The 27126-nt window shown below is 35.0% G+C and overlaps 1 protein-coding gene across 19 annotated transcripts; it reads right to left on the bottom strand.

Annotated features, from left to right (window-relative positions):
- Positions 1–494: 494 nt before the first annotated feature.
- On the bottom strand, positions 495–26980 carry LOC131066087 (CST complex subunit STN1). Of its 19 annotated transcripts, none has more exons than XR_009111569.1 (3): positions 26398–26973; positions 17045–17148; positions 15589–16939 (listed from the first exon to the last, which is right to left on the bottom strand). XR_009111569.1 is itself a non-coding variant. In XM_058000781.2 (3 exons), exons 1-2 carry the CDS (start codon positions 26782–26784, stop codon positions 23088–23090), a joined length of 465 nt encoding a protein of 154 aa, XP_057856764.1. In that variant the 5' UTR covers positions 26785–26975; the 3' UTR covers positions 16946–17148; positions 23047–23087. The 19 variants fall into 19 exon arrangements, 16 of the variants coding, with proteins under 16 accessions (XP_057856769.1, XP_057856775.1, XP_057856770.1 ...); XR_009111566.2 differs by lacking the exon at positions 15589–16939 and adding an exon at positions 23047–23175 and having other exon boundaries at positions 16946–17148; positions 26398–26974; XR_009111567.1 differs by lacking the exon at positions 15589–16939 and adding an exon at positions 18213–19379 and having other exon boundaries at positions 16946–17148; positions 26398–26974.
- Positions 26981–27126: the final 146 nt, after the last annotated feature.

Here is a 27126-nt window from a genome sequence, read left to right as displayed (position 1 = left end):
GAAGTTTTTCTAGCAAAGTTTATGTATGGAACAAATATATCTTAATCTTGTTATATATTTTTAAGTTAGACAAATGTGTCAGACAAGATGAAATGTAAACTCTCATTGTTTATGTCATAACACAATTTTTTTTTAAAGTGTATATTTGAAATATAAATATCTATGACAATCACCTACATAAAAATGGACACTTATTTGACAAAATTTTATTAGACCTTTATGAAAATATTAGGTTATTTTGTCTTCATTTTATAAAAAATGTTTTTAAAATGAGGTGTATAATTATTAATTTTAATCAATAATTTATTAAATATAAATAAACCTATTTTTCAAATATTATTTATAAGATGAAAACAAAAGTATCTATTACTTACATACATGTCCAAACATTGTTGGCAAATAACTATCCAATTTCTCAAATATAAGTGACTACTATTAGATATTTATATTTCAGATATACACAATTTTCCATAAAATGGTGATATGGCATTAACAATTGAGTTTACATGACATTTTTCTAGCTTGAAAATACATGGCAAGATTACAAATATATTTGTTCCACATCTCAACCTTGCTTGAACAACTCCATGTTCGACCATGCTTAAATACTCCCTTATTTACTCCACATAGACCTTACAATCACTAAAAAAATATTAGACAAGCTCACACTTAACAATTACAAAAACAATATATAAAAAGGAACAAGATACATTATAAACATCTTTGAATTCATAATAATTTGTGCTATTTAATTCATAAACATATCTGCAATTGTTACTAACTACAATATAGTCATATCCTTTTTACACATTATGCAATGCTTCATTACAAATGATAAACAAAGCACAAAACAAAATTAATCATGGTAGGACAAAATCACAAACAAGACTCCACACGAGAATTGTCAGGCTACCAATATCTAAAGATGAATTGCACTTTGAATGGAACAAAAAATCCAAGTGAATGCATTCATGTCAAAGATGATTCTAGTGTAACAAGAGTGGTCAAGAATGTTATGAAAGTTGGCATGAGAGGTGTTGAAGACAATGGATACTCAATGCGAGGACAACAAAAAAATGAGGACGTCCAACTATTGTGATGGCAAATTGGTTAACTAGTGTAACTATGACTAAAAAGAAAGGTCCCCCCACAATTTTTAATAAAGATGAAAAAAAAGATTGTTGAATGGTGCAAGAAGATGGCTACAATTATCCATGGCCTTGAAATAATTAATGTAAAGACTAAAATTGTGTAGATCTGTCAAACAAGGCCAAATCCATTCAAGGATGGACTCCTTGGTAAGTCATAATAGACAAGTTTTAAAAAAAATCTAATCTTACCTTGAGGACAACAAATGAACTTGACAAAAATAAGGCACCAAATTTGAGGCCTACAATGGTCACAATATTCTATGAGACATTGCCAAAGGCTAATGCAACTAATCCATAAAGTCCTTATAAGACTTGGAATTGTGACGAGATCAACATTCAAATTGGTAATAATGAGACAATGCAAGTGTTGACCAAAAGAGGAAGTAAAAGTGTTTCACACATTATATCTCATCATTCAAATTGATAAAAATAGGACAATGCAACTATTGACTAAAACATGAAGCAAAATTGTTTCACATCTAATATTTGAGAGGTGACAATAGATCACTTTTATGTTGTGTTGATATTGTTAGACAAATAATTCCTCTTTTTGACTTGTTTTAAAGCAAAAATAACTAAAAAATTACATTGTTGTTTACTAACGAAATTCATGCATGGTTGCCCAACCCCATCCATGCATGACAAAATAGTTATTTCTCAATTGGTTGCACCATATTTCAAGATCAGTATGTGGAGGTGTTTCACCCACTAATAAACACCTTTTGATATTTGATGGTCATGGAAGCCATGTTGCCTTCACAACTATTCAAGAAACAAGGTCACTTGGTATTGACCTACTAACCCTACCAACCCTCACGTCTCATAATTGGTGCAACTAGATGTGTCTCTTCAACTTTCAAAATTTGAAAAATGAAAAAGCAATATGGATAATTAATTATCCCAATTTAGACATTAAAACAACAAAATTGGCAACACTGTCATTGAAAGTTAATAGCTTATATTAAAAAAAATTAAAACCCTTAAAGAACCAATCAACTAAAAAAAATTCAAAACCAACTCAAAATCAATTAAATTAGACAATAAAATTAAAAATATATTGAAAATGTTACAATCACTACCTTTGTGAGGTTGGAAGACAACTTCACCTTCACTTGCAATCATAAAACCTACTATGGCTATTGAAACATGTTTTACTTTTATGATGAATGTGTTGAAAAAGACAAGAAGCTGAAGAACTAATAAAATTCTTAGCTTCCTACCTCACCAATAGCAAAGCTAAAGCACTCCACGAAACATCCCACTATGCACGCCATGAGAAAATGAGGTTCTCTAAGAATGGCAATGTAGAGGACTAAAAGCATCCCAAACTAATTGCAATGAGACTCCAACCTAAATGTAATGAATTTATCGACAAATGAAAATGGAGTAAACTCATAATAAATGCACAACTAGTGATGTGTAGTGGCATGGTGATGAATAAGTAACCCCACACATACATCCATCACCAATCCATGCCATGAAACGCCTCAACTTTGCCAATCTATAAAAATGATGCTATAATTGTAACATGTGAGAAAATGGGAGGGAAGGAGATTGTTTTCTATTAAAATAAGAAGCAAAACAAGGGTGTTGGCCCTTTATACAAACAGCCTGTAGGTGGCAAAAAATAAAGGCAGCCAAACAAGGGTGTTGACCCACAACAGCCCTAGGTCAGATAGGGCCTTTAACAACAAGCCATAAGACCACTGTTAAAAGCTTCTCAAACTAGCAACAGCTCCAAAACTCGACTCAAGAGTGGGGAGAAACACCCATAAGAGTGTTTGGGGGGGGTGGGGGGAGTTGGGGGAAGACTTCCCCTTCCACCTATGACAAACAAGAATCCAGAATATACTATTATTAGGAACATCAAAATAAGGATCAAGCGGGGAGATCCATGCACAGTTTCTGTCCACAACAAGAGCATATTGATGTTGTTGCATAAAAGCATCAAGAGCATATCGATGCTATAGAAAATGAGCAACAAGTATAGAAGCCTTGGGACCAAAGGAGGCCACATCAATAGCAACGAGAGGGCCAACATAGGCCTTAATAGTAGTAAGAGACACAACCTCATCTTGAGAGAAGTCAGCACCCTAGGCTATGAGGAATTCATCAGAAACATCAAAATCAGTAGCCTTGATAGTCAAGTGATCATCAATAGCGTTTTTCCACCAAGTAGCAGCACCTTTGTAGCATGATAGAGAACAATCTGAAGCTAGGTGACCCATTGAGAAGCATCTCAAATAGTGAAAGGGGAGGCCCTCATAATCGAATGATTGATTCCATGGCCTATCCCCAACCATAAGAACTGCATCCCATGGGAGAGGCACAGAGAAGTCAATGTCAATTAAAATGTAGACAAAGGTCGAATGACCCATGGTAGACATGGAATCATCAACCTTCAAGAATCAACCTATAGAGTTACCAATGGCCTCGTAACAAGAATGCTCCCACAAATGAAGGGGAAGATTACAAAGACGAACCCATATCGAACACACATTGAGTGGTTTAGTAAGAGGGTTAAAAGAAGTTGTCCAGGGTTTGATAGAAAGAAAATTAACTCCCCAAGCCCACAAGATGCCCAGTGCCAGGTCGTGATCAAGAGAAGAAGCAAAAGAAGCAATAAAAAATCATTTAGCACAAGGATAAAGCTCAATGCTACCAGCAACCAAAGGCTTCTAGGAATCACTCACCCAATGATGGAGGTTAGAGAGAGAAGGCCAAAATCCAACAAAACTGCACACCAACGCACAGCGTTGGTAGAAAGCAATATTTTCCACCACATCTTGACCACAAACCACCACAAGGGAGGTCTTGGCACAAGAAAGAGGATGATTTCCCTTGGGAAATGAGCAACAGATTTGGCCACATGAGCAAAGCTTCTCCCACCACCAAAGGAAGGTCTAGGAGGGAGCTTAGAACCCACATTAGTCCTAATAAGGCCACCATCATCAACAGAGGCAACAACAACATCAATGTCACTGAATAGAGTAGCAACGCCAGGACCACCACCAATCCCCACAAAAAAAAGCACAGAACCACTCCTGACCCCCACAACAAGCACGGGAAGGGGAATATTGCCCACCAGTGTAGCAAAGGGCGCAGTGGGAAGGTTCAACAACTGGGTGAGAGACACGTGTGACAGGGACAAAGCATGTGACAAGGAACCAACACCAACCTCCATTGTTGAAGGAGAGACGGTCAATGCAGGAACAAATGTAAGAGGGGTTGCAGACCCTACAAGAGCAACAAGAGTAGCAATAGTTGTAGAAGTGGCAAGGGCCATTCAAAAAATCTTCCCATTAGTAGCAAAATTAGCACCAAGATCTCAAAAAGGGATATAGAGGGAAGGAGATTGTTGATTAGGCAAAGAGTCCATGCTTTGTTGGTAGCAATTCATTTTCATTGGGATGTCTTCAAGTGACATGGAAGGATGATACAACATAAGCCACACCACCATCGTGCCTATAATGTCCCCAAATTAGGATGAACCTATTTTTTATCAAAATTAACATTCCAACAATATAATTCACTTATCATTAGCAATTCAAACAATCTAATTTACTTATTGAGAGTTAATGAACAATCAACATCATATGAAATGATAAATATATTTGTCATTAAAGCCTAAACCCTAGCTTATTCCCATAATCAACCATAGTAGAGTTGGCAAGGAAAACCTTGAAAGGGCACCCGAAGATTGTTCAACCTAATTAAGCCCAAGAACATGGTGCATCCAATTATAATTGCTCGCACCTTGGCCACAAGTGGCAAGAACATCCCACTAATACAATTCCATCAAGTCTACTTAATTCAAGTAAACTAGTCTACTGCCTCTCCCTGACTTATCTCCTTCCATTCCACATATGATTACTTGTGGGAATAACGAATATATAATTTATTAATTTAAGGAACATAATAAATTGACAAGGTTTATAAATATCATTGACAAAATATATTAAGGAATATAAGTGTCTAAACATATTTCATACGTTACGCATACATCAAACATATTTATATTCATCATGCATACCAACCTATTTCAAACTTTTGCTTTAATTGTTGTGTGTATATAATTGATTTGATTTTCCTTTTTATCTTCTTTGATTCTCTTGTTATGTTCTCCTTTGAGTAGCAATCTGCAAGTTTTACCTCTCAATCAAGCTTGGAGGGTTATGTCTTTTCCTAACCACATCCCTTCCAAAGGTGTTGTCTCCTCACAACCTGACCCTTGCCTTTCAATTTATTCAATCATTGTCTTAAACATCTACATCTTCACCTTGTGTGCCCCTTGGAAGATTTTATGAATTGTTTAAGGTTATATTTCTCTTTTGATATTTGGGTTGGATTTAGGAATTGAGAAAATTGAGTAGTCTTTTGTTAAGATGCAAGCATTTGTTGTCGTGGAGGGGGCATGACGGTCTGCCCTTCTCAAGATTGCTTGTCCTAAAGCAATTTAAATTTGTGTGATAAAAGATTTCAACTCCCTCCCAAGAGGCATCTTCCATGAGTACACCTTTCCATTTAACCAAGTACTTTGAAATCAACTTAGTGGTTCCAAAATTAGCTTACCTTCATCATAAGTGGAGGTAATTCCAAGCATGGAGTAATATGTTGTCCTGGCACCATTTTGAGTTGCGAGACATGAAAGATATTGTGAATCTTGTTGTTTGTTGGTCATTTCAATTTATAGGCTACCTCACCAATCCTTCTCAAAAACTTGTACAGTCCATAGAATCTGGGTTAGAGTTTCTCGGCTCCAGTAACCTTGATTGATAACTACTTGTATGGTTGTAATTGTAAGAAAACCAAATCCCCAACTTCAAATGTCCTTTTTGTTCTATTCCAGACGACATAAATATTTTGTTGATTTTGTGTGATGGACATTATCCGAGTGTATTCATGATATATATGTTTTGTTGCACAAAGTGCTTGGCTCCTAGCACACGACTCTCTTACAGGATCAAGATTTCAAATGAAGTTGTCTTGTATCCATACAAGGCCTTGAAGGAGTTCATTCCTATTGACATATGATGGGTGTATTATAATAATATTCCCAAAGGTATCACCACTTGATCCATGCATTTTGTTGTCTTGTTCCATAGTTCCTTAGGTATCGCTCCAGCCATTTGTTTATGATTTTCATTTCTAGGGAGGCCATGTAATCTGAAAATTTTCCTTGAAGAAGACATTGGCTACTTGAGGAGCCACATAATTGGTGGATATTGTTGTGGCATGTACATATTTTGTAAGGTGATCAACCACTTTGTATATGCAATCTTGGCCTTGTACTTTTGTAAGTCCAATTATGAAGTCCATAGAAACACACTCCCATTTTTTATTAAGAATGGGAAGTGGTTGTAGGAGGCCTAATAGATGGGTTTGTTCTACTTTGTTCCTTAAGAAAGTTATGCATTCTTGAACATGTTTAAAGACATCTTTCTTGAGACCTTTCTAAGAATATTTCTCATTTGCTTATAAGTTTTGCAGCACACTTTGTGGCCCACAAAAGGATTGTCATGGTATTCTCTAATGATCTTTTCCTTCATCTTTGAGCTCGGTACAAGAAATACCCTATTTTTGTAAGGATGAGTTCTTCCACCACTTTATTTTCTTCATTTGGTATATTCCCTTCTAGGATGTCACTGCCTTGTGGATCTTTTATATACTAGACAATAATGGAATTCTTCCAATCTACGGAGAAGCTTGTTATGGAGCATAGATGGGGTCATCATGAAAGGGCATCCACTACAATATTGTTTTTCCCCTTCATGTATTTGATATCAAAAGCATAGGCTTGTATTTTACTCACCCATTTCTATTATCTACCATTTAAATCCTTTTGGTTTAGGAAAAATCTTAAGCTATAATGATTAGAGTTTACAATGAATTTCACACATACTAGGTACTGCCTAAATTTAGCAAAGGCATGCATGATTGCTACCATCTTCTTATTACATATGGAATAGCTTCTTTCTATTTCATTAGTTTTCTACTTTCAAACGCCATAAGATGTTTGTTTTACATTAATATGACTCCAATGCCTTCACCAAAAGCATCGCATTCTAACTCAAATGGTAATGAAAAGTTCAAGATCGCTAGAACAGGACAAGAGCACATTATTTCCTTAAGTTTCTCAAAAGCTTTTTGTGTCTTTTAAATCCAAGAGGATGCACCCTTCTTGGTTAAGTCAATCAATGGGGTTGTCAACTTAAAAAAACCTGATAGATCTTCGATAGTAGCTACAAAGTCCCAAAAATCCTCTTAGGTGCATTAAGGTCCTTGGTTTCGGCAAACTCCTTATGCATTCAATCTTTTCCTCATCAACGATAACACCTTGAGCACTAATCTTGTGTCCCAAATATAGAATCTCCTCCTCTCCAAATTCACAATTGGATAGTTTGGCAAATAGGGATTGTTGTTTGAGCATTTCTAGCTCTTCGTTTCTGTTTGAAATGTTCCAAGTTTTGCTATGGATGAAAATACCAAAAGAAAACTAAGAGAAACTTCCTTAGTTGTTTTCTAAAAATGTGGTTCATACATGATTAGAAGGTAGAAGGAGCATTTGTTAGACCAAAAGGTAAAACAAGAAATTCAAAGCGTATGAAATGGCATCTAAAAGTTGCTTTGGGAACATCTTCCATTCTTATCCTTATTTGATGATGCCCCAAATGTAGGTTGATTTTTCAAAAATATATTGCTCCATGAAGTACATCGATTAGTTCATTGACCCTAGGGATAGGGAATCATTTTTTTATGGTCTTTTTATTAAGTGCCCTATAGTCAATGCACATTCTCATGGTGCCATCTTTCTATTTTACTAGTATGACAAAGGAGGCAAAAGGACTAGAGATAGGTTGTATATGCCTCATTTCCAACAACTCTTTTATGGCTTTCTCAATTTCTTCTTCTTTATATCCTCGTGGATGATGATAGGGTATGGTAATAATAGGCTTGGCCTCTTCCTCCAATTCAGTAGTGTGCTCAAAGCCTCTCTTTCAAGGAAGTCTTAGAGGAATGTTGTCAAATACCTTCTTATGTTATTTTAAGAGTTGTTGGATATCAATGTGAATAGTTTTGCCTTGAGAAGAGGATTTGTTAAGAATCATACATTGGGCAACCCATTCCACTTGTCCATGTTTAAGGATTCTTTCCATTTTCTTAAATGAAACTATTCTTGGTGATCCATCAAACAACCCTTGTAAAAGGACTTCTTGCCCATTATGTTTGAAGCAAAGTTCCAATTTTGGAAAGACTAGGTAGAAGCATCCTAATGGGTGCAACCATGGGGTGCCCAAGATCACATAGGCATCCAATTTTATAATATAGAAATCTTCTTTGATGGGATGTTTTCCCAGGGTGATGTTTAGTTGTGGGACTTTCTTGGTGCATGTGGCAATAGATCCATTAGCCATGCCACCTTAAAGCCCTTATAATCTGACGTTTTTATTTTCATTCTTGTAACTAGATTTTGGTTGATAAAGTTATGAGTTGTCCCACTATCCACAAGAGCGGTTACCTTTTGACCTATTAAGATACTTCTAATTTGAAAAGGGCGGTGTTTGAATACCCTTGGGATGGTGGCTATGGTTTCTTGTTCTTCTACATCGCACCTCCTCTTATTAGTCTTTCTTCTCCTTCCCCTACTTCCTTGTCAGATGGTGCCTCTATTTATGTGTTTGGCTTCTTTTCCCACATATGTAACCCAGTTCCCATTTTTCCTTGCACTTAAAACATGGATTTTTCTTTTCAAGATCCTTTCAGTTACAAATATGTCCATGCTCCCATTCATCCTTGCACTTTAAGCACAATTTCTTTTCTCAAGCCTCTTCTTGTTTGCAAACATGTCCACACTCCCACTTTCCCTTATAATTGAAGCATAGATTTTTCCTTCAAAGCTTTTCTTGGCCATCTCTACAAAGAAATGTTCTTTTATGCTTGTATTTCTCATAGTTATTGTTTATCTTTTGGTATCACATTTTTAGAGTAACCTTTATCCTTGGTTTTGGTGGCATCCAGACATATAGCTTTTAGGATTGCATCTAGGATGGTGGCAGAATCAAAGGCATTTACTAGGCCTTGAATAGATCCTAATAGTCCCTCCATAAATAGGTAAGTGAGTCTTTTCTTTGTTATTTAGAGAACCATGACAAGGAAGCTTTTAGAATTATGTCGCATGGTCCTCAACGGTCCTCTCTTGCCTTAATTGGGTTAATTCTTGAAATACATCTCAGGATGCCTTTGATGAAATCTTTCAATGAGCTTGCTAGTAAATTCGTCATAGGATGTTATGTTTTGATGGTCTTGTGTAATCAAGCCATGGTGTCACAAGTCATGAGCAACCCCTTCTAAATGTAGGATGGTGAATTTGATGGCATCTTCTTCCATCATGCGGTTATGAGATAGGTATGCATTCAATTTTTGGAATCATTAGTGAGCAATGACCTTCCTTGACCCATCAAAATTTGAAATGGTTATTTTGCCTACTTTATGATGTATGATTTTGTTAGGTTGACCCCTTTCCCTTCTAGGATTAATTCTTGATCGTCTCACAAAATTCTCTAAAGGATATGATTCAATGAGTTCCTCTAAGTTATGATTTGGTTTATCAGTTTCTTCTTTCTCTCTAATTGGCCCTTCTCTAGGTATAAAGGAGGGTCTAGTTATTCTTGAAGTTGATATTAGTGGACTTCTATCATTTTCAGAATGAGTAGAGTTGGCATCCCTCCCATTGGTTTAGTTGGGTCCAATATTACTAAAAGTGTTGTTCATTTTTTGGATGGCTTGGAGGATAAGTTGTGTTTTCTCATTTTTCTCCATGAGAGCTTGGAGAAGTAGTTGTTCATTGCACTCCATGAAGCCCCTTAATTTGTTTCCCATTTTTTCATTAATTGTGTTGTTTTGAGCGGAGTTATTGGTGGATGCAAGTTTCTTCTTTTCTCTCTCTAAGGCTCTATGAGCTCTTTAGCTAAGTTGTATCAACTATATTTCATCCCTCAGACTGGTAGGAACAATGCTTTGATACCGATTGTAATGTACCCAGATTGAGATGTAATTACTTTTCATCAAAATTAACAATTCCAACTACATAATTTACTTATCATTAGCATTCTAAAGTTAATTCATTAAAGCTAAGGAGTTTGAGAGTCAATGAATAATCAATATCATATGAAATGATAAATATATGTGCCATTAAAACCTAAATCCTATCTTATTCCCATAATCAACCATATCAGAATCAGCAAGGAAATCCTTAAAAGGGCGCCTAAAGACCATTCAGCACAATTAAGCTCAAAAGCACAACACATCCAATTAGAACAACTCACCCCTCGGCCCACAAGTGGTAGAAACATCCCACTATTTCAATTCCATCACTTGGGGTGGCCTACTTAATTTGAGGGAACCTATGTACTACCTCTCCCTAACTTATCTCCTTCTGTTCCTCATATGATTGCTTGTGAGAATAAGGAATAGATAACTTTTATTAATTTAAAGAACATAACAGATCAACAAGGTTAATTAATATTATAGAAAAGATATATTAAAGAATATAAGTGTCTTAACATTTTCATACAATTATGCATACATCAAACATATTTGTATTCATCATGCATATTGGCCTAAATCAAACTTCTACTTTAATTGTTGTGTGCATATATGACTATTCTAGTTTTCCTTTTTATCTTCTTCTATTGTCTTGTTATGTTCCCTTTGAGTAACAATCTACAAGTTACACCTCTCAATCAGGCTTGGAGGGTCGTCTTTTCATGACCACAACCCTCTCAAAGGTGGTATCTCCTTGCAATTTGATCACCTTTGCGTTTCAATTTAATAAATCGTTGCCTTAAACATCTTCATCTTGCATGCCTCTTGGAGGATTTGATGAATTGCTCAAGTTTCTAACTAACCAAACAATAGAAAATCAATGCCTTTCAATTTTATTTATTTATATTACTCTTTTGTTGTTTATTAAAATAAGCAACAAAACAAGGGCATTGTCCAAATATACAAAAAGCCTGTAGGCAACTAAAAAAGAAAGGCAACAAAACAAGGGTATTGACCCTTAAAAATCTCAAGTCGAACAAGCCTTCAACAAGAAGTCAAAAGGCCACTATTAGAGGCCTATTGAACTAGTAGCAATCTAGAAGGACCTAACTCGAGTATGGAGGAACACCCAAAACCTAACACGAAAGTTTTTATTTTTATTTTTATTTTTATTTTTATTGGGTTGGGGGGGGGAAGATTTACTTTTTCGCCTATGACAAACAACAATCCAGGCAATGCTATTATTAGGACCATCATAAAAGGGATCACGCAAGGAGGTCCCCATAGAGTTTGTTTGCAACTAGAGCAAACTGTTGCTGCAATACAGCATAAAGAGCAAACTTACTAGGAGTAGATTGTTTCTACAGAACAAGAGCAACAAGTGTAGAAGTGTCAAGGCCAGAGGAGGCCACACTAGTAGCAACCAAAGGGCCGACAGGGGCCTCATCACAATAAGAGGCACAACATCCTCCCCCCGAGAGGGGCCATCATTCTCCTATGAGGAGTCATCAAAATTAAAAGCCTTGACGATCAAATGATTAGCAATAGCATCTTTCCACCAAGTAGTAGCACCTTTATGGCATGAGAGAACAATCTGAAGCAAAGTGACCCATTAAGAAGCATCTCCAACAATGAAAGGAGGGGCCCTGATAATCCAACAATTGAGTCCAAGACCTATCCCCAACCATAAGAAACACATCCTTAGTGAGAAGCATAGAGAGTCAATATCGATTAAAATGCATGCAAAGGTAGAATGACCCACAATGGATGTGGAATCATCAACCATCAAAAATTAGTTGATATAGTTACCAATGGCCTCATAACAAGAATTCAATAAGAGAGTTAAAAGAACTTGTCCAAGGTTTGATTGAGAAAGAGTTAACTACCCAAGCCCACAACTTGCTCAACACTAAATCACGATCATCAAAAGGAGCAAAGGAAGCAATGGAAAAACCTTTAGCACACGAGTAAAGCTCAGTGCTACCAACAACCAAAGGGCTCCAAGAATCACTCACCCAACGATGGAGGTCAAAGTGAAAAGGCCAAAACCCAGCAAATCTAGACATAACCCCACAGCGTTCGTAGAAACCAACATTTTCTACCACATCTTGACCACAAGCCACCACAATGTAGGTTTTGGCACAAAGAAGAGGTCGATATTTCCCCTTGGGAGGATGAGTAGCAAATTTGGCCACGCAACCAAAACTTTGCCCACCTGCAACGAAAGAGGATCTAAGAGGGACCTTAGCACCCACATTGACAAGACTACTATCATTAACAATGGCAATGGCAATGGCAATGTTACTGGGAGCAGCCACAGCCACAACACCCATAAGCAAAGGGCAAGGCAAAGGACCACCCCCCCACCCCCACAACAGATGTTAGGGGGCACCACCCACCAACACAATAGGAAAGGGGGTTGCAACGAAGGCTCCGTTCAAATTCTGCTAAGCGGGAAAGAGTAGAGGAGCAGACATCTTGGCAATACTCTCTTCTTCTATATTTCTCTTTTGTTATTTTGGTTCGATTTAGGAATTAAGAAAATTGTGAAGTCTTTGAAAAAATAATTTTCTTTTATTAAGATGCAAGCATTTGTTATCATGACGAAAATAACAAATAAAATCAAAATAAGAAGAAATTCTAATCTATTTCTTAACTAAATACAATACTTGCACAACAATCATACCCAAATTAAGTATTTGCACCACAAGATAAACAACATCTCAATGAAAAGTAAAGATTTGACATGGCAGCCACATTTTAATACCCATTGTAAAAAAGATAAGCTTACATATAATGATTATGAGTTTAACAACTTTCAACAAATAAGATTAAAAAAATTAAAAATTATACTACTTCACTAAATACATAGTTTTCTAATTGTCATATCCAAAATAAGTATATCACTACCACAAGAAAAAGAATATACCATGGTTTTGAACAATGTTACTCCTTAAATTGGCTCATCCACTCCTTCCATCGACCCTTATAATGTTCTATTGCCTCTTTCATCACCCTCTCAAATTTTTGAATTGAACCAATTGTGATTCCATCACAAATATTGTTTGACATGTGAACTATCTCTTCACCCCTACCAAATAAGCTCTTAATGACTAGATTTTCAAGGTATTGAAGCATCTTTCCTTGAATTGACTAAATCTTCTAACAAACTTTAAAAATGTGAAATTGTGATGTCCTAGCAATACCATGACCAACTTTAACATTCTTCATAAGCCATCAAGTTTCGTCATTAAATTGGTACATCCACACCTTTCATCAACTCGGGTAATGTTATCTTGCCTCTTTCATCACCTTCAAGATTTTGAATTAAACCAACTGTGATTTCATCACAAATATTGTTTAACACGAGCTATATCTTCATTATTGTCAAAGAAACTCTTAATGACTAGAGAATTTATAAATATTAAAACATTTCTTTAAAACAATTTAATCATCTAACTTCCAAAATACGAAATCAAGACACTCAAAACCATAACCAATTTGACAATCTTCATAAGCCATCAAGTTTTAGAACCTTGTTTCCATGTTGTCCAAGATTGTAATTTGAGAGAATTAAAGTATACATGTTCCAAACCTTCTCTTTTCAAATCTCAATTGTCCTAGTTAAAATTGATACCAACGTTGGGTGATAATTTAACAGTAGACTTATTGTCATCGAGAGAAAGTGTTAGGGAGAGACAAGTTTACCTATGGAACTAGATTGTTCCATCAACCTATGTGGTGCCAATTTCATTGACCACCTATGCCTCCCATGATCATTGGTGATATTATGAGTTCCACCATAGCCATCAAATTCAATGAGTAGTTGATTCCACTTGAATTTGTTAGAAGATCTTAAAGCTCCATTTTATACAACAAATCCAATAGATGGCATGCAAAACATTTTATTCATCAAATGATCTTTCAATTTTCATTAACATTCTTCTATGAAAATAGGGAAAAAGGGTATTCATGAAAAGCAACGCATTTACTCAATCAACATTGCAACTATGTTGTCGCAAGCTCGCAAGTAGCTTCGTGTAACTAAAATAGTTTTATGAAAAATAAATAATGTAATTTGATTTTCCAACAATATAAAATGTCAAGTTCATTGAATCAACTCTTTGAAAAGTAAGGTTTCCCTTCTTGCTACAAAGTTTCTAAAGAATTTAAGAATACAAAAATTATTGCTAACCTCAAAGATAATGTTTCTCCACCCAAGACTATTAGTTCTATATAGCAATCCCTAACTTTTAAATCTATGTACTCAATGTGGTCACATCTATCTTAAGCCCTATTAATACTCTTCAAACTACTTGCCATCCTAGACAATTTAGGATTAATATTGTGATGGTAAGACCCAAACGATACAATCAAAGTAGCATAAGCTTCCAATTTAAAAATCATTATGGGTTCAAACACCCTACAAATGCAAACAATTTTTTTTTAGAGTTATGTTTTTCATTTGTATAAACCATGGACTACTAAAGAATTGCATTACGTTTGGTCTCTACCATTTACTTAATCAATAAAAATTCTTTGGCTTTTGCCACAATTAGAGATGTCTTGTTGAGCCATCTCTCTTCTTGTACATTGAACATAAATGTATATGTTAGGAGAAAGAAATGTTACAGACCTTCAATTTCAAAATCGATTATATCCTCCCAAAACCAATGTAACTACGATCATATTGGATCACACAATGTAAACAACCTCAGATTTTCATTTTGAGAAAAGTTGGGTATAATAATTTTAATCAAGCAATTTTCAAACAAATACATAAACCACTAAAAGTGATCCAAAATTCTGTTTTTAAAAAATGGTTATAACAAGTCCATTATCAAACAGCAAAACAATCAAACTTCCGAAAAATAATTTGAAACTTACATGCTCACACATAACATACAAAAAAGAATAAATAACTAGTGATACCAAAATTTCTTTTTCTCTTTTTTGATGGAGGCCATTCACAAATTCATTTTTGCTTTCCAATATGGGAGCATGAGAACCTCTTTGGCTAAGAGCCAAGGACTGAGGGATATCCATTCCGCCAAATTTGCCCAAGGCACGATCCCAGCCTCATCCCTTTTACATGTCGGAGCCTTGCACTCAACAAGAACTCAGCCTTGGTGGGCCCATTAAGAACCTTTCAACTTCACCAATAGACCAAAGACACATTGACCAAATTTTCATTTGAAGTACAAATCCTCTATCAAATAGTTAAAAAATCAAAACACTTCACAAAATAAATTAAACCATAATTATTAAAAGAGATTAAGAGGCCTCCGGAAGTTACAAGGTCTCTTCTCTAAGTCCCTTCCAAGCAACCAGAGGAATAATTCACAAAACTCGATCTCCATCTGGCTGGAATTGGATGTGGCCCTACCTTAATTGTATAACAGGCCATGGATTAGCAGATTAAACACCCATACATAATATACAAACAAAGACTTAACAACTTAAAGTGGTGTCAAATTTTCAATTAGAGATAGGTTCAATACAATAGGTCCACCATCAAATAGTTTGAGAAAAATCAAAACACCCCGATATGAATTAAACTGCAAACAAGGATTTCAAAACACCCCAATATGAATTATATTGCAAACAAGGATTTCAAAAAACCTGGCCAAAGAGCCTATTAAGATTGTAGGTACATGGCATGACACTGAAAGTGCAAAATGGAACTGAATGACACTACTGAACCTGTACTTTTACCAATTTCTTCAAGGTTTTGCTATCAACTACTCAAAGTCAGTCCTAAAATTATCCTTTCACCAATTTCTTTTAAGGTGTTCAATCAACTACTCAAAAGCAGTCCAGAACTTTATCCTTTACACCAATTTCTTAAAGGTGTTTCGTCAGACTACTCAAGAAGCAGTTGGGGTCTTTCCCACAGTATAATGAGTTCATATAACATTGCGTACAATTCCCCTCTCCATCATAGCAATCAGCTTGTAATCATGCTACTCCGAAAAATGTTTGCCTTTGCCTCAAGAGTATTTTAGTTGTCAGATAGAAATCGAAGTGCATACTCATCTCCATGCCACACCATAATAGTTAAGCCATGTGTATATTACCACACTCTATAGCATATCTCAGAAATAACTCGGTAAACCAAAAGATACAATTTTTTCAATTTATGAAGGATTAAATTAGGAAAAAATCAGAAAAATGCTGCAAAAATTAAAGAACAAAATAGCCCTATACCAAAATCCATTTTTTCAGCCAGTGCCCTTATCCACCGAAAGTGCTAACCTCAAAACCTTGCCTAGTCAGAAGGCAAAAGCTAATATAAGTTTTTTCCTGCAAGTCTTTGGACTTCTAATCTTTACAACCATCAGTCCCAAGATATTTCAACCTCAAAAGAGATAAAACTATTCCTGTACAGACAAGTTTTTAAATGGCTAAACAGAGAATATTTAAATAAAATTTAACAAGCCTTAAATTAATTTCATAATTTGCCAACCACGTCTCTTCAACTAATTTCTCACTAATAACTTCAACTGGAATCTACAAATCAGATTCAATTGCAAACATGATTAATTAAACAAGCCACTGGCACAGCAGGTAATGTTTATCTTGCCAACGTAGATGATCATCAACAAACGATAAGAGGTGTCAAATGAATTTTAGGTTCAGAAATGATTTCTGAAAAACTCATTCGCGAAGTTGACTGGAGAGTTGAACTATACTATACGATCATGTTTTGGTTGCTGTGGTTGTACGTATTTCTTCTACCGAAGCTGTGGTTGAAATCATTTTCCAGAAATGAGACACAATAATTCTTAAAACTGGGTCCAAGAAGATAAGTGACATAAATACCATAATTTAGCAGACGCTAAAACCACCTCAACAAGATAGATGCTTTTGCATGCCAACGCAGCATATTTGTTTTGATCAAAACTTTGTATCAGTAGAACTAATGCAATGGAATGCAATATTGATGTTTTCACTGCATCACAAGCCAACATTCTTGGTATTAACTATTAAGTAGCACTTAAGCTTTTACTCGCATCTGTAGAACTAATGCAATGGAATAGTACTGATCGGTATGCACTAGAAACCCAATCAAAAAGATGCAAATTCGATCTAGCTAGACCTCTATTACAACAGTTCAGTTCTACTTGACAAGATTTACATAACACATAAGCAGCACACACAGATTAACATAACCATGTCACTCCAAAAAATGTTTGCCTTGCCTAAAGAGTATTTTAGTTGTCAGAGACAAATCGAAGTGCATACTCATCTCCATGCCACACCATAATAGTTAAGGAATGTGTATATTACTACACTCTACAGCATATCTCAGAAATAACTCCGTAAATCAAAAGATACAATTTTCAATTGGATTAAATTGGGAAAAAAATCAGAAAAATGCTGCAAAAATTAAAGAACAAAAATAGCCCTAACCCAGAAACCAGTTTTTTACAAAAGACTTGTCATTGCGTCAAAAAATCGTGACTTAGAAATTAAATCGCAGTTTTTTGGGTTGAAAAGTTGATTTGACCAATTTTATCATAAACTCATGATTGAGCAGAGGGAAAAAACAATTAATTGCAAATTATCATAATTTTGAGAGATTTATACCATTATGCAGTACAGTGATAGGGTACATACGTTGGTGTAAATTTTAATTAGATTGTTTTCCATGTTAAGGAATCAGGACATGAGCACCTACCATCTAGAATGGTAAGTCAACATGCCTTGAATGTTTCAGTACGTGCCTATCATGAGGTGCAACTCCACAACCCACTCTCTAACCACTGCATTGAATGTCCCTCTCACCCTAAATCTTACATGACAGAATGCTCATAAAAATTAGCTAGAGAGAGTAGAAGGAGAGCTAGCAAAGATGTAATTTTTGGAGGAAGCTTGTAATTTTAATTTTATACTGTTATTCTAGATTTTTTTGACACATCTCCATTACTCATGCATACTTTAAATGTTTATAATGTCTCCGTTAGCTTTTATTATAAATTAATGATAGTTAACAAGATAGAAAGAAAATCTTACGTGAATCCCATTGGAGCTGGGAGAACAAATACATGTTGCTTCTGAAACTATGGTACCCGGCCTTCAATCCGACTACTGAATCTTTTGGCAAAGTTCCTTTCCTTTATGGGTAAGACTTCCAAATCTTCCGCTCCAGTTTTGGATTGATTCTTGTTTTGAAGCTATCGGAAATACTCTGGGGAGGTTTTTGGGGGTGGATGAGGACTCCCAAGAGTTCTATCACACAACATATGCTCGTATATTGGTTGAGATGGATCTGAGGAAAGCCATACCAGCTGATCTATCTTTGAAATTTGCAAGTGGTGAATGGTTACAAACTGTAGACTATGAAGGTATCCCCTTCCGTTGCCGAAGATGCTTTCAGACTAAGCATGTTGCTGCAACTTGTGGAATGAAACGAAATCAGAAATCAGGTACTTGGTGGAGGGAAGTTGTCCCCTCAACTTAATTCAGTGGAGAATGAGGAGTGCGAAGCTTCAAAGGAGAATGTTGCCATGGAGGCCACGCAGACCGTGGCTCCTAAATCTTCTCTTGGACCTGAGGCTGTTCCAGAGGTAGTGGCTGAGAAGGCTGAGCCGAGTTGTGCGTCTTCTTTAGCCCCGAATGGAGACGAGACTCATTTTAGCATCTCCTTTGAAAATTCTGCAGGGAAGAAAGTTAATAAGCAGGAGAAATCTGGCACTAGTCCTGCCTTATCTGGAGGAGAGATTTCTAAAGGAGGAAGAATAACTTCGGCTAGTATTGATGCTGGCTGTAACATTGATACTGCGGGCATGAGGTTGGCTGGGCCTCAACATAATCGAGATGGGGTTTCTTTGCCTTCTGGTGAAGTTTCATTGAGCAGGCAGAAGGAAGCTGCAAAATCGGAAGAAGGGAAAAGCAGGCAAAGATGGGAGGTGCTTTCAATATGACTTTACGCTCACAGACTAAAAAGGGAGCCTTCACTAGCACTTACAGCAGTAGGTGTTGATTTTCATATACTGCAGATGTATGCGGCCACAGGCCTTTCTAGGGATGGGTATGGTGAACAGTTGGATTGATAGATGTTGTTCAGTTAGGGTTAGATGTATTACAGATAGAAACTTATTCTTTCCCTGTTGATGGGGATGCAGATTTGGTGTCTGGGGTGGTTTGCTATGGGACGAGGTTCCCCTTCTGTGGCCTCACCTGGTACAGGCCAGAATAATTTTTTTAATTCCAGGTTTAATTCAATGAGTGCTGTCCCAAATGCAGCTATTTATCTATAGAAAAATTAATTAATGATAGTTCTTTATGTTCTCAAGTGCTAGGTATGTCAAAGTACTTCCAAATTCTAATAACATACATTTTAAATTAAACAATATAAATTTAATGCTATAAGATTTCTACAATCCATGCTGTAATTTTCTTAATTTTTTCTGGATTTAATTGTATATGCACTTTTTAATATATAAATTAAATAGAAAAATAATAACCCATTTACTTTTATTAAAAAACATAATAAGAAAACCAACAAAATTAAATTCCGTGATTTTCTTGCAACCCTAGTGAAAATTATCATAGCAGGAACTAGATTGAGAAAAGTCGATGCATCATTTGATCTTGGGATCAGTTATTTTCACAAAATTAAGACTCTGGACATAGACAATGGCACATAACATTTATAAAGCTAAATCTAATGTAGAGAATTTAGCAAATTAAGATTTCCCAAAATGTACATTTTAATAATCATATCTCGATATAGCTGTCTTACTATTTTGCCTTTTCCTACAAATACCTTTGAATATAAGTTTCACCCGAGTTGATAGTTTTCCTTTTCCAACATTTTGAGGCTCCTTCAAAACCCTTCTACAGGCAAATAATGGATCAAAGTTATCTTAGCCTATTAGCCCAATGCAGAATATTTCCTTGACGTGACTTGATTATTGGGTGTGCTTACAGTATCTTACATAAATGTAACAAATTACATCAAGTAAATATAGTAGGATCAGAATGATAAGTCAATATCAATGTAGAAAAGCATGGGCAAGATGCAAAAGGTGAAGTTGGAGAGGGTTTGTTTGATATTGGGAAAAGTCTAGGCTAACAATCATATATAGAAAGCCGCCCACGCCTTTTTCTTCAACCCATGAAATTAAAATGCAGAATATAGAAGAGCTTGCGAAGGCCACCATGTCATAACTAGTACAGGTGCCAGGGGACCCTTCCAACAACCCCCCCAAGCTTCCATTGCAATCACTACCATCATGCATCAGCTCAAACCTTTTACCAGTATTCATCATTTCCTACTCGAAATATCACATTATAAATAATAAATATGAATATCCCTAATTTTTCTATACATTGAATGAATCTTACATTGCAAGTTACAACAGAGACTGAAGTAGTAAAAGCGCTCATATATCATTACAAAATTAATCTCTACTTTGATCATCATTCGTACAACACAAATTTAAGAAATATGTAACAAAAGGTTGTTTCGGCCACTAGGCCATAACCCTGGCCTGAATTACTATAAGCCTTGTGCCACTAAAAACAACAAAACCAAGAATTTCGTTGCTATTTCTTAGAAAATCCTCTCAATGTAAAGTAAAATACTAGAGTAAAAAGAAAAGGATTTAACAAAGAGCACAATCGTCCATAGGGCATAGTTTCATGTCACTGTCGCATTGATCAAAATATTGACTTTCCATTAAACCCTTTGGCTACAAGAATGCAAAAGCTTGATAAATTATTATCCAGGACAAAAAATAACAGGATATCAAAAACCCATTACTATTCCTAGAATTTTATTTCTAGTAATGTAAGAGAGAAAATAGGGGCACATAAAAATTCAGAATACTGCAATATTATACCATGAGGAATGGCTCACATCCCACTTATGGATCAGCACTTTTCATTGCCTATGAAACCTTGTCCTAGTCAAAACATCAAACACAAATCATAGCAATGGCGAAAATCCATAGACCTAGCCTTGACCCTAACAAGAGCGTAAAACTAAGCCTAACAAGAACTCTATTCTCCAATGACAACAACAATTACAAGCCCCGACCTGAATTAAGACACTCATTCCACAATTTTATTTTAGAAAATATCCAAAGATTACAAAGTTTAATCCTTATTACTTTGCCAAAATGATAAATACTAACCCTCTAAATCAAGTCATCCATGATACTTTGCTATGTCGGAGATTTTTATTTAATCATGAATCAGTTATATTCAAAGGTAAAGGTAGTTGCGCCCATCACAACTGAGCAATGTCAACTCGTTGCACAAGATCTAGCTTCTACAAGGAAATTGCTTTTATCTTTTATATTTTTCCAAGGCCTACAACCTTATCCCACTCCGGAATAGAAAAGTGTAAAGATGTGGTAATTTGAAGTTTGAAGTTAGGAACGTTAAGTTTTTTTTATATATTTGACATGTAAATAAAAGTTGGTCGTATTTTTAAAAAAAATAGAAACGCATCTCTAGAAACCTTACGATTGTGGTATAAAGGTTAATATTTTCCAGTCCTTGCCAAATCAAAACAACAATTTAAGTCTATTAAACCCTCAGAAGACAAAAGGGGAAAAAAATTCAATTTATCTAATATATCAATCATCAAAGTAGTAACTGTTCATTGTTTCAATTGAATGACTAATTCGGTATACCCTAAATATAGAAAAAGCAGCAGTCCACAGGAAAAAAAATCCTTACGCTTATAAGTTGAGACACTAAAGAATCATTAAAAATATATTTTTTAGGATGTATATTATCCAGGCAAAGAATATTGAATTTAGGTTAATGATTATAGAAAAAACATGATATAAAATTATAATAAATATTTTTTACATTCAATCTTATTGTTTACTATAAATTATTTATAATTTTTTAATAAATGATGGATTATCCAATATTCGTTGCATCCTGATGATGGATCAAAGAGCATGATTTAAAACATTGATGCAAATTGTTCACAATTAACATCCAAAAACATTTATGATCAAATCCAATTTTATTAAATATAAAAAAAATTAAAATAAAATATAACAGTACATATCTTGTATTGACATATTTTTCCTTCAGCTTACAAGGACTACAAAAACAGTTCCACAATTTATATCCCTAAGGACCTCACGATCAAGCTCAAAAAGTAACTCCAACTTCTTTAGCATTGAGGTTAAGACGAGCTAACAAATTTTACCAAATACCACTTGCTTTTTTCCTCCTCTTCAATTCATTATACAAGGGTGCATTTAAACAGAAAAAAGATTAAATAGTTTTTTTAATTATTTATTTTTTATGTTTTAATTTATAAAACTTAAAATCTGATATTAAGAACATAAAACATGCTTTTTCAATTGTAATAAATAAATAAATTCCACTTATCTTAGAATGTCCTATGCATGCATTCTTTGATTATTATTTTTAAATCTACAACTAGCTGTATTTTTCAGTATTTAATGTTATTCTCCTTAGATTATTTTTCTCATATGTAAGGTTCATGGTGTAAAACACCAGACATAAAAAGTAGTTGTCTTGAATCAAATATAGAGCCTAGAAGATATCGGAAACACTAACCCTAATCCTTCCACTAAAGGAATTACTGAGCATTGAAAAACTGAACTTATAATCCAAACACTAGAATTTCCAACTCTATGCCCTTTCATAGTTACTGATTAAGAAAACCACAAGTTCAAAATTTTCAACAAAACACTCTCTCAGAAAAAGAAAGTTTCATGTGAAATAAAGCGCATTTAAACAAAAAAAATTAAATTGATACTCAAAGCAGCCAAACAATTCATCAAAAGCTCGATTTACCTTTCAAAAAATTAAAAAGGAAAATTTAAAAAGAAAGTAGATAAAGATTTACCGCCATTGTCAATAAAAGAGAATGAATACAGGGGATAAAAATTAATACGCATCTCTTCTTTCGTAAAATTTGATATGTTTATAGAAAGCCCTGCCGCCCTCCAAAATGTTGGTTTGCACCTGCATAAACCTGACTAATGCTTTAAATGGAAATACACGCATCTTTTTAGATAACAGTGGAATCTGTACTGGTTGAGAGAGATCCCAATGCTGAGATTCATCACTGGATGGATTGCATTCGTCCTGCAGTGCGGTGTTACAACTTACCCGCTTCTTTTCCTCCTAAGCACAATGCCTTATGACCCAAATGGATTGAAGTCAATTAGTGTTCATGCGCTTTTGGTTGACTGGTAATGTTGCATTAGGATATTTTTATTATTTATGGGCTATTTTTATCTCTTAGCAACTTTTTCTTGATTAAATTTTGAAAAATAGATTTATCAAATTATTTAGGGTATTCTAAAGGTGGGGTCTTTTTTTTGTCAATTGGCATCCTACTTTTATCAGAATTATTTTAATAGTTACTATACTTCCAAAAACTATACAGCTTCCTGTCGATTATTTTAATGGTTACATACTACCAAAACAGACAACATGTACACAAGACTGCAACTTTTTTGTGGCATGAGCTCCAAGGGAGCATTTGAAGGGAAGGAATAGCATGCAAAAGTCATTTCATTCAAAAAAACAAAAAAAGAAGGAAAATATATTTATAAGCTAATATTTAACAAAAACATTGAATTCACTATTAAAATAGCTTGTAGATATTGACCACTTTAATAACTTGATATACATTTCTATATATATCTAGGTGAATGCAAAGAAATACTAATTTTTGAAAAATTTGTGAAGATGTTTTCAATCGGCAAAAAATGCTCTGTAAAAAGTAACATGACACATTGGTAAGTCTTAACTCCTGAAATTTTGGTGAAAACAGGCAGCTGGTTGGCAAAAAAGGCTCCATCTTTAAAATAATGATACAACTTGATAAGTCTAATTTTTGAAAATTCCATTTGGGTCATAAAGCATTGTTCTTGGGAGGAATAGAAGCAGGTAAGTCGTAACAGTGCACTGCAAGATAAATGCAATCCATCCAGTGATGAATCTCAGCATTTGGGTTCCTCTCAACCAGTACAGATTTCACAGTTAACTGCAATCAGAAAAAAAATCTTAAGGGATGGTAACTTTCTTTCCAAGCAATAAAAAGGTTGGCAAATTTATCTTTAAATTAAAAACCATGTGAATTGGGATATTTTTAGACGAAAAACATAGTATTTACTACTAATACATATATGTTTTAGCATATATAATTGAGTTGTATGACTACTGACAAAACAATTCCTCTTCAATTGTCTGCTGTATATATGATATTAGGTGCATATGTAAAAAAATTCACTATTTTAGCCTGATTCATGAAGATCCTAAACCAAATAAAAAATGGGCATATTCATTTTAGATTTAAACACTTCTAGAAAAAATTGTCTAAAACAAGCCGACATTTTACTTTGATAGATCCTACGCACAGACCCACATTTTATTTTGTTTCCAATTATCTATTATTTCATTAGTATGTTAATGACTTTTTGCTTTCTAGAAGGTTGTTTCAAAGCCAGAGATTATTTAATAATGAAGATTCCGATGACAAAATGGTTAGGTTTGTAATTTTTATGAGCATATTTATCCTCAACTGGCTAATTTTTTTACAAAACTTTCAAAAGTTAGTTTCGCCAATTAGCAAATTCTTGAAAAATTGTTTGGCTAATGAAGATTACATGATAGTTGAGGATCCTATCTCTCATGATGATGGCTCTTCTCAGGATTCTGATGATTGTCTTGCTTCTGGTGTGGCCTTGTTGGGCTCTGAGGTCCCTACTAAGATTCCTCTAGCTACATGTTCTTCTCCTGTGGAACCAATTGTCTGCTCTCAACCTTTGGCCCTACCTTCTGATCAACTCCAGGATTTGGCCCTATCTTCTGGTTGCTTCAACTGAAATCATGGTGAATGCAACTCAAAGAAATACTAGTTTTTGAAAAATTTGTGAAAATGTTTTCAATCGGCGAAAAATACTCTGTAAAAAGTATCATGACACATTGGTAAGTCTAACTATTGAAATTTTGGTGAAAACAGGCAACCGGTTGGCAAAAAGGGCTCCATCTTTAAAATACTGAGACAACCTGATAAGTCTAATTTTTGAAATTCCATTTGGGTCATAAAGCATTGTGCTTAGGAGGAAAAGAAGCGGGTAAGTTGTAACACCGCACTGCAAGACGAATGCAATCCATCCAGTGATGAATCTCAGCATTGGGATCTCTCTCAACCAGTACAGATTCCACTGTTATCTGCAATCAAAAAAAAATCTTAGGGGATGGAAACTTTCATTCCTAAAAATAAAGTCATTTGACACATTTTGCCTTAAATAGAAAAACATGTGTATCAGGACAGTTTTAGAGGGAAAACATATTGTATTTACTACTAATACATATATGCTTTAGCATAAATAATTATATTATATGAAAAGTACCCGCTGCATAACAATATTTACTATTGGAGCCTGGTTTATGAAATCCTAGAATATATAATTATGTCATATGAAAACTCTCTGTATAATGATATTAAGTCCACATATAAAAACATTTACTATTAGAGCCTGGCTCATGAAATCCTAATCCAAAAAAAACACGGGCATATTCATTTTAAATTTAAACACTTCTAGAAGGAATTGTCTAAAGTAAGTAGACATGTTACTCTGAGAAGTTCTACAGACAGACCCAAGAAGTTAAAATTCCTCTCTTTCAATTTTATTTTGGTTCTAATTATCTATTATTTCATTAGTGTGTTAATGATTTGTTACTTCCTACAAAGGTCGTTTCAGAGCCAGAGGTTATTTAAGATTGAAAATTTCGAAGACAAGATAGTGAAGTTTTGTATTTTTTTATGTGAATATTTATCCTCAAATGGCTAAGTTTTTAACAAAACTTTCAAAAGTTAAGTTTGCCAGTCAGCAAATTTTTGAAAAAATATTTACCAACAATTTCCATAAATTGTAGGAAATGTCATATATATGGTTTTAGATACAGACACTCCGCTTTTCCTAAAATTTGCCTCTCAATCCATATATATACTCATTGTTCCTCCAACTGAAAGCATGGGCTACCATTTCATACTTATAGAAAATTTCGACTGCTAATCATTTTTCGGTGAGGCTAAACAGGAAATACTTTGTCTACGAACTTGAATAGATCTTGCAAGCAATTTAGTTTCGGTAACATTAAAAGTTGCCATCGTTCTTAATTAAGATATCTAATTTTAAAAACAAGCCAAAAAAGCCAATTGAGCTTAAAGAATCCATACCTGCAATTGCTTGTTGTAAACAGCAACCCTGCCCTGCAACCTCACCAATCGACCCAACTGCACCTCCTCGTCTTGTTCAAGAGCCATTGCGGCAACACAATCCAGATGAGGCTTCTGAACCCTTGAATAATATCTGGAAGTGAGATGGTTGAGCCAGAGAATGCATGGAACACAAGCAGTGCCATCATCTACCTCAAACTTAAGAAACTTATCTTTTCTTTCCCTGCTAACAACCACACCCATCATCTCTACATTTCTAACAGGCCTCCCCTTTCTCCAGAAGGTGTCTGGGCCTCCCCATGAAGAAGGATTTTGCAGGGCATGGAGATCAAATGCCAAAAGCTTCACATGGGAGAGGCGCATAGGGTCTAAGCCCAATTCCCACATTGATCTGCATTCGCCCACCAGAACCCAGTGCACTAACCTATACAGTCATGAAATTTTAAACATGATTGTTAGCTGAGGTTTATACCGGCGTAGGCGTTCAGGGCTTTCAGCCGAAGATATATATACCGAGGCAACGAATTTTGAAACTAGGGTTTTACTGTATTTACCTGAATTGTTAGCGGGAGGAATTAGAAATGTATAATTTATTTTTCCCCTCTTTTAAATCTAGGTTGATTTTATTAGTTCCTGCCGATAGGCAGGATTACTATTGCATTCATTCAAAATGCAATATATTTTGTGCAATCACATTCAATGATTAAAATATTTTTCTCACATTTATAT

Source organism: Cryptomeria japonica, chromosome 11 (assembly GCF_030272615.1).
Source record: "Cryptomeria japonica chromosome 11, Sugi_1.0, whole genome shotgun sequence".
NCBI classification, from domain to species: domain Eukaryota; kingdom Viridiplantae; phylum Streptophyta; class Pinopsida; order Cupressales; family Cupressaceae; genus Cryptomeria; species Cryptomeria japonica.
Note: the sequence above shows the minus strand (reverse complement) of the source record. Positions and strands in the feature narration are given on the sequence as shown.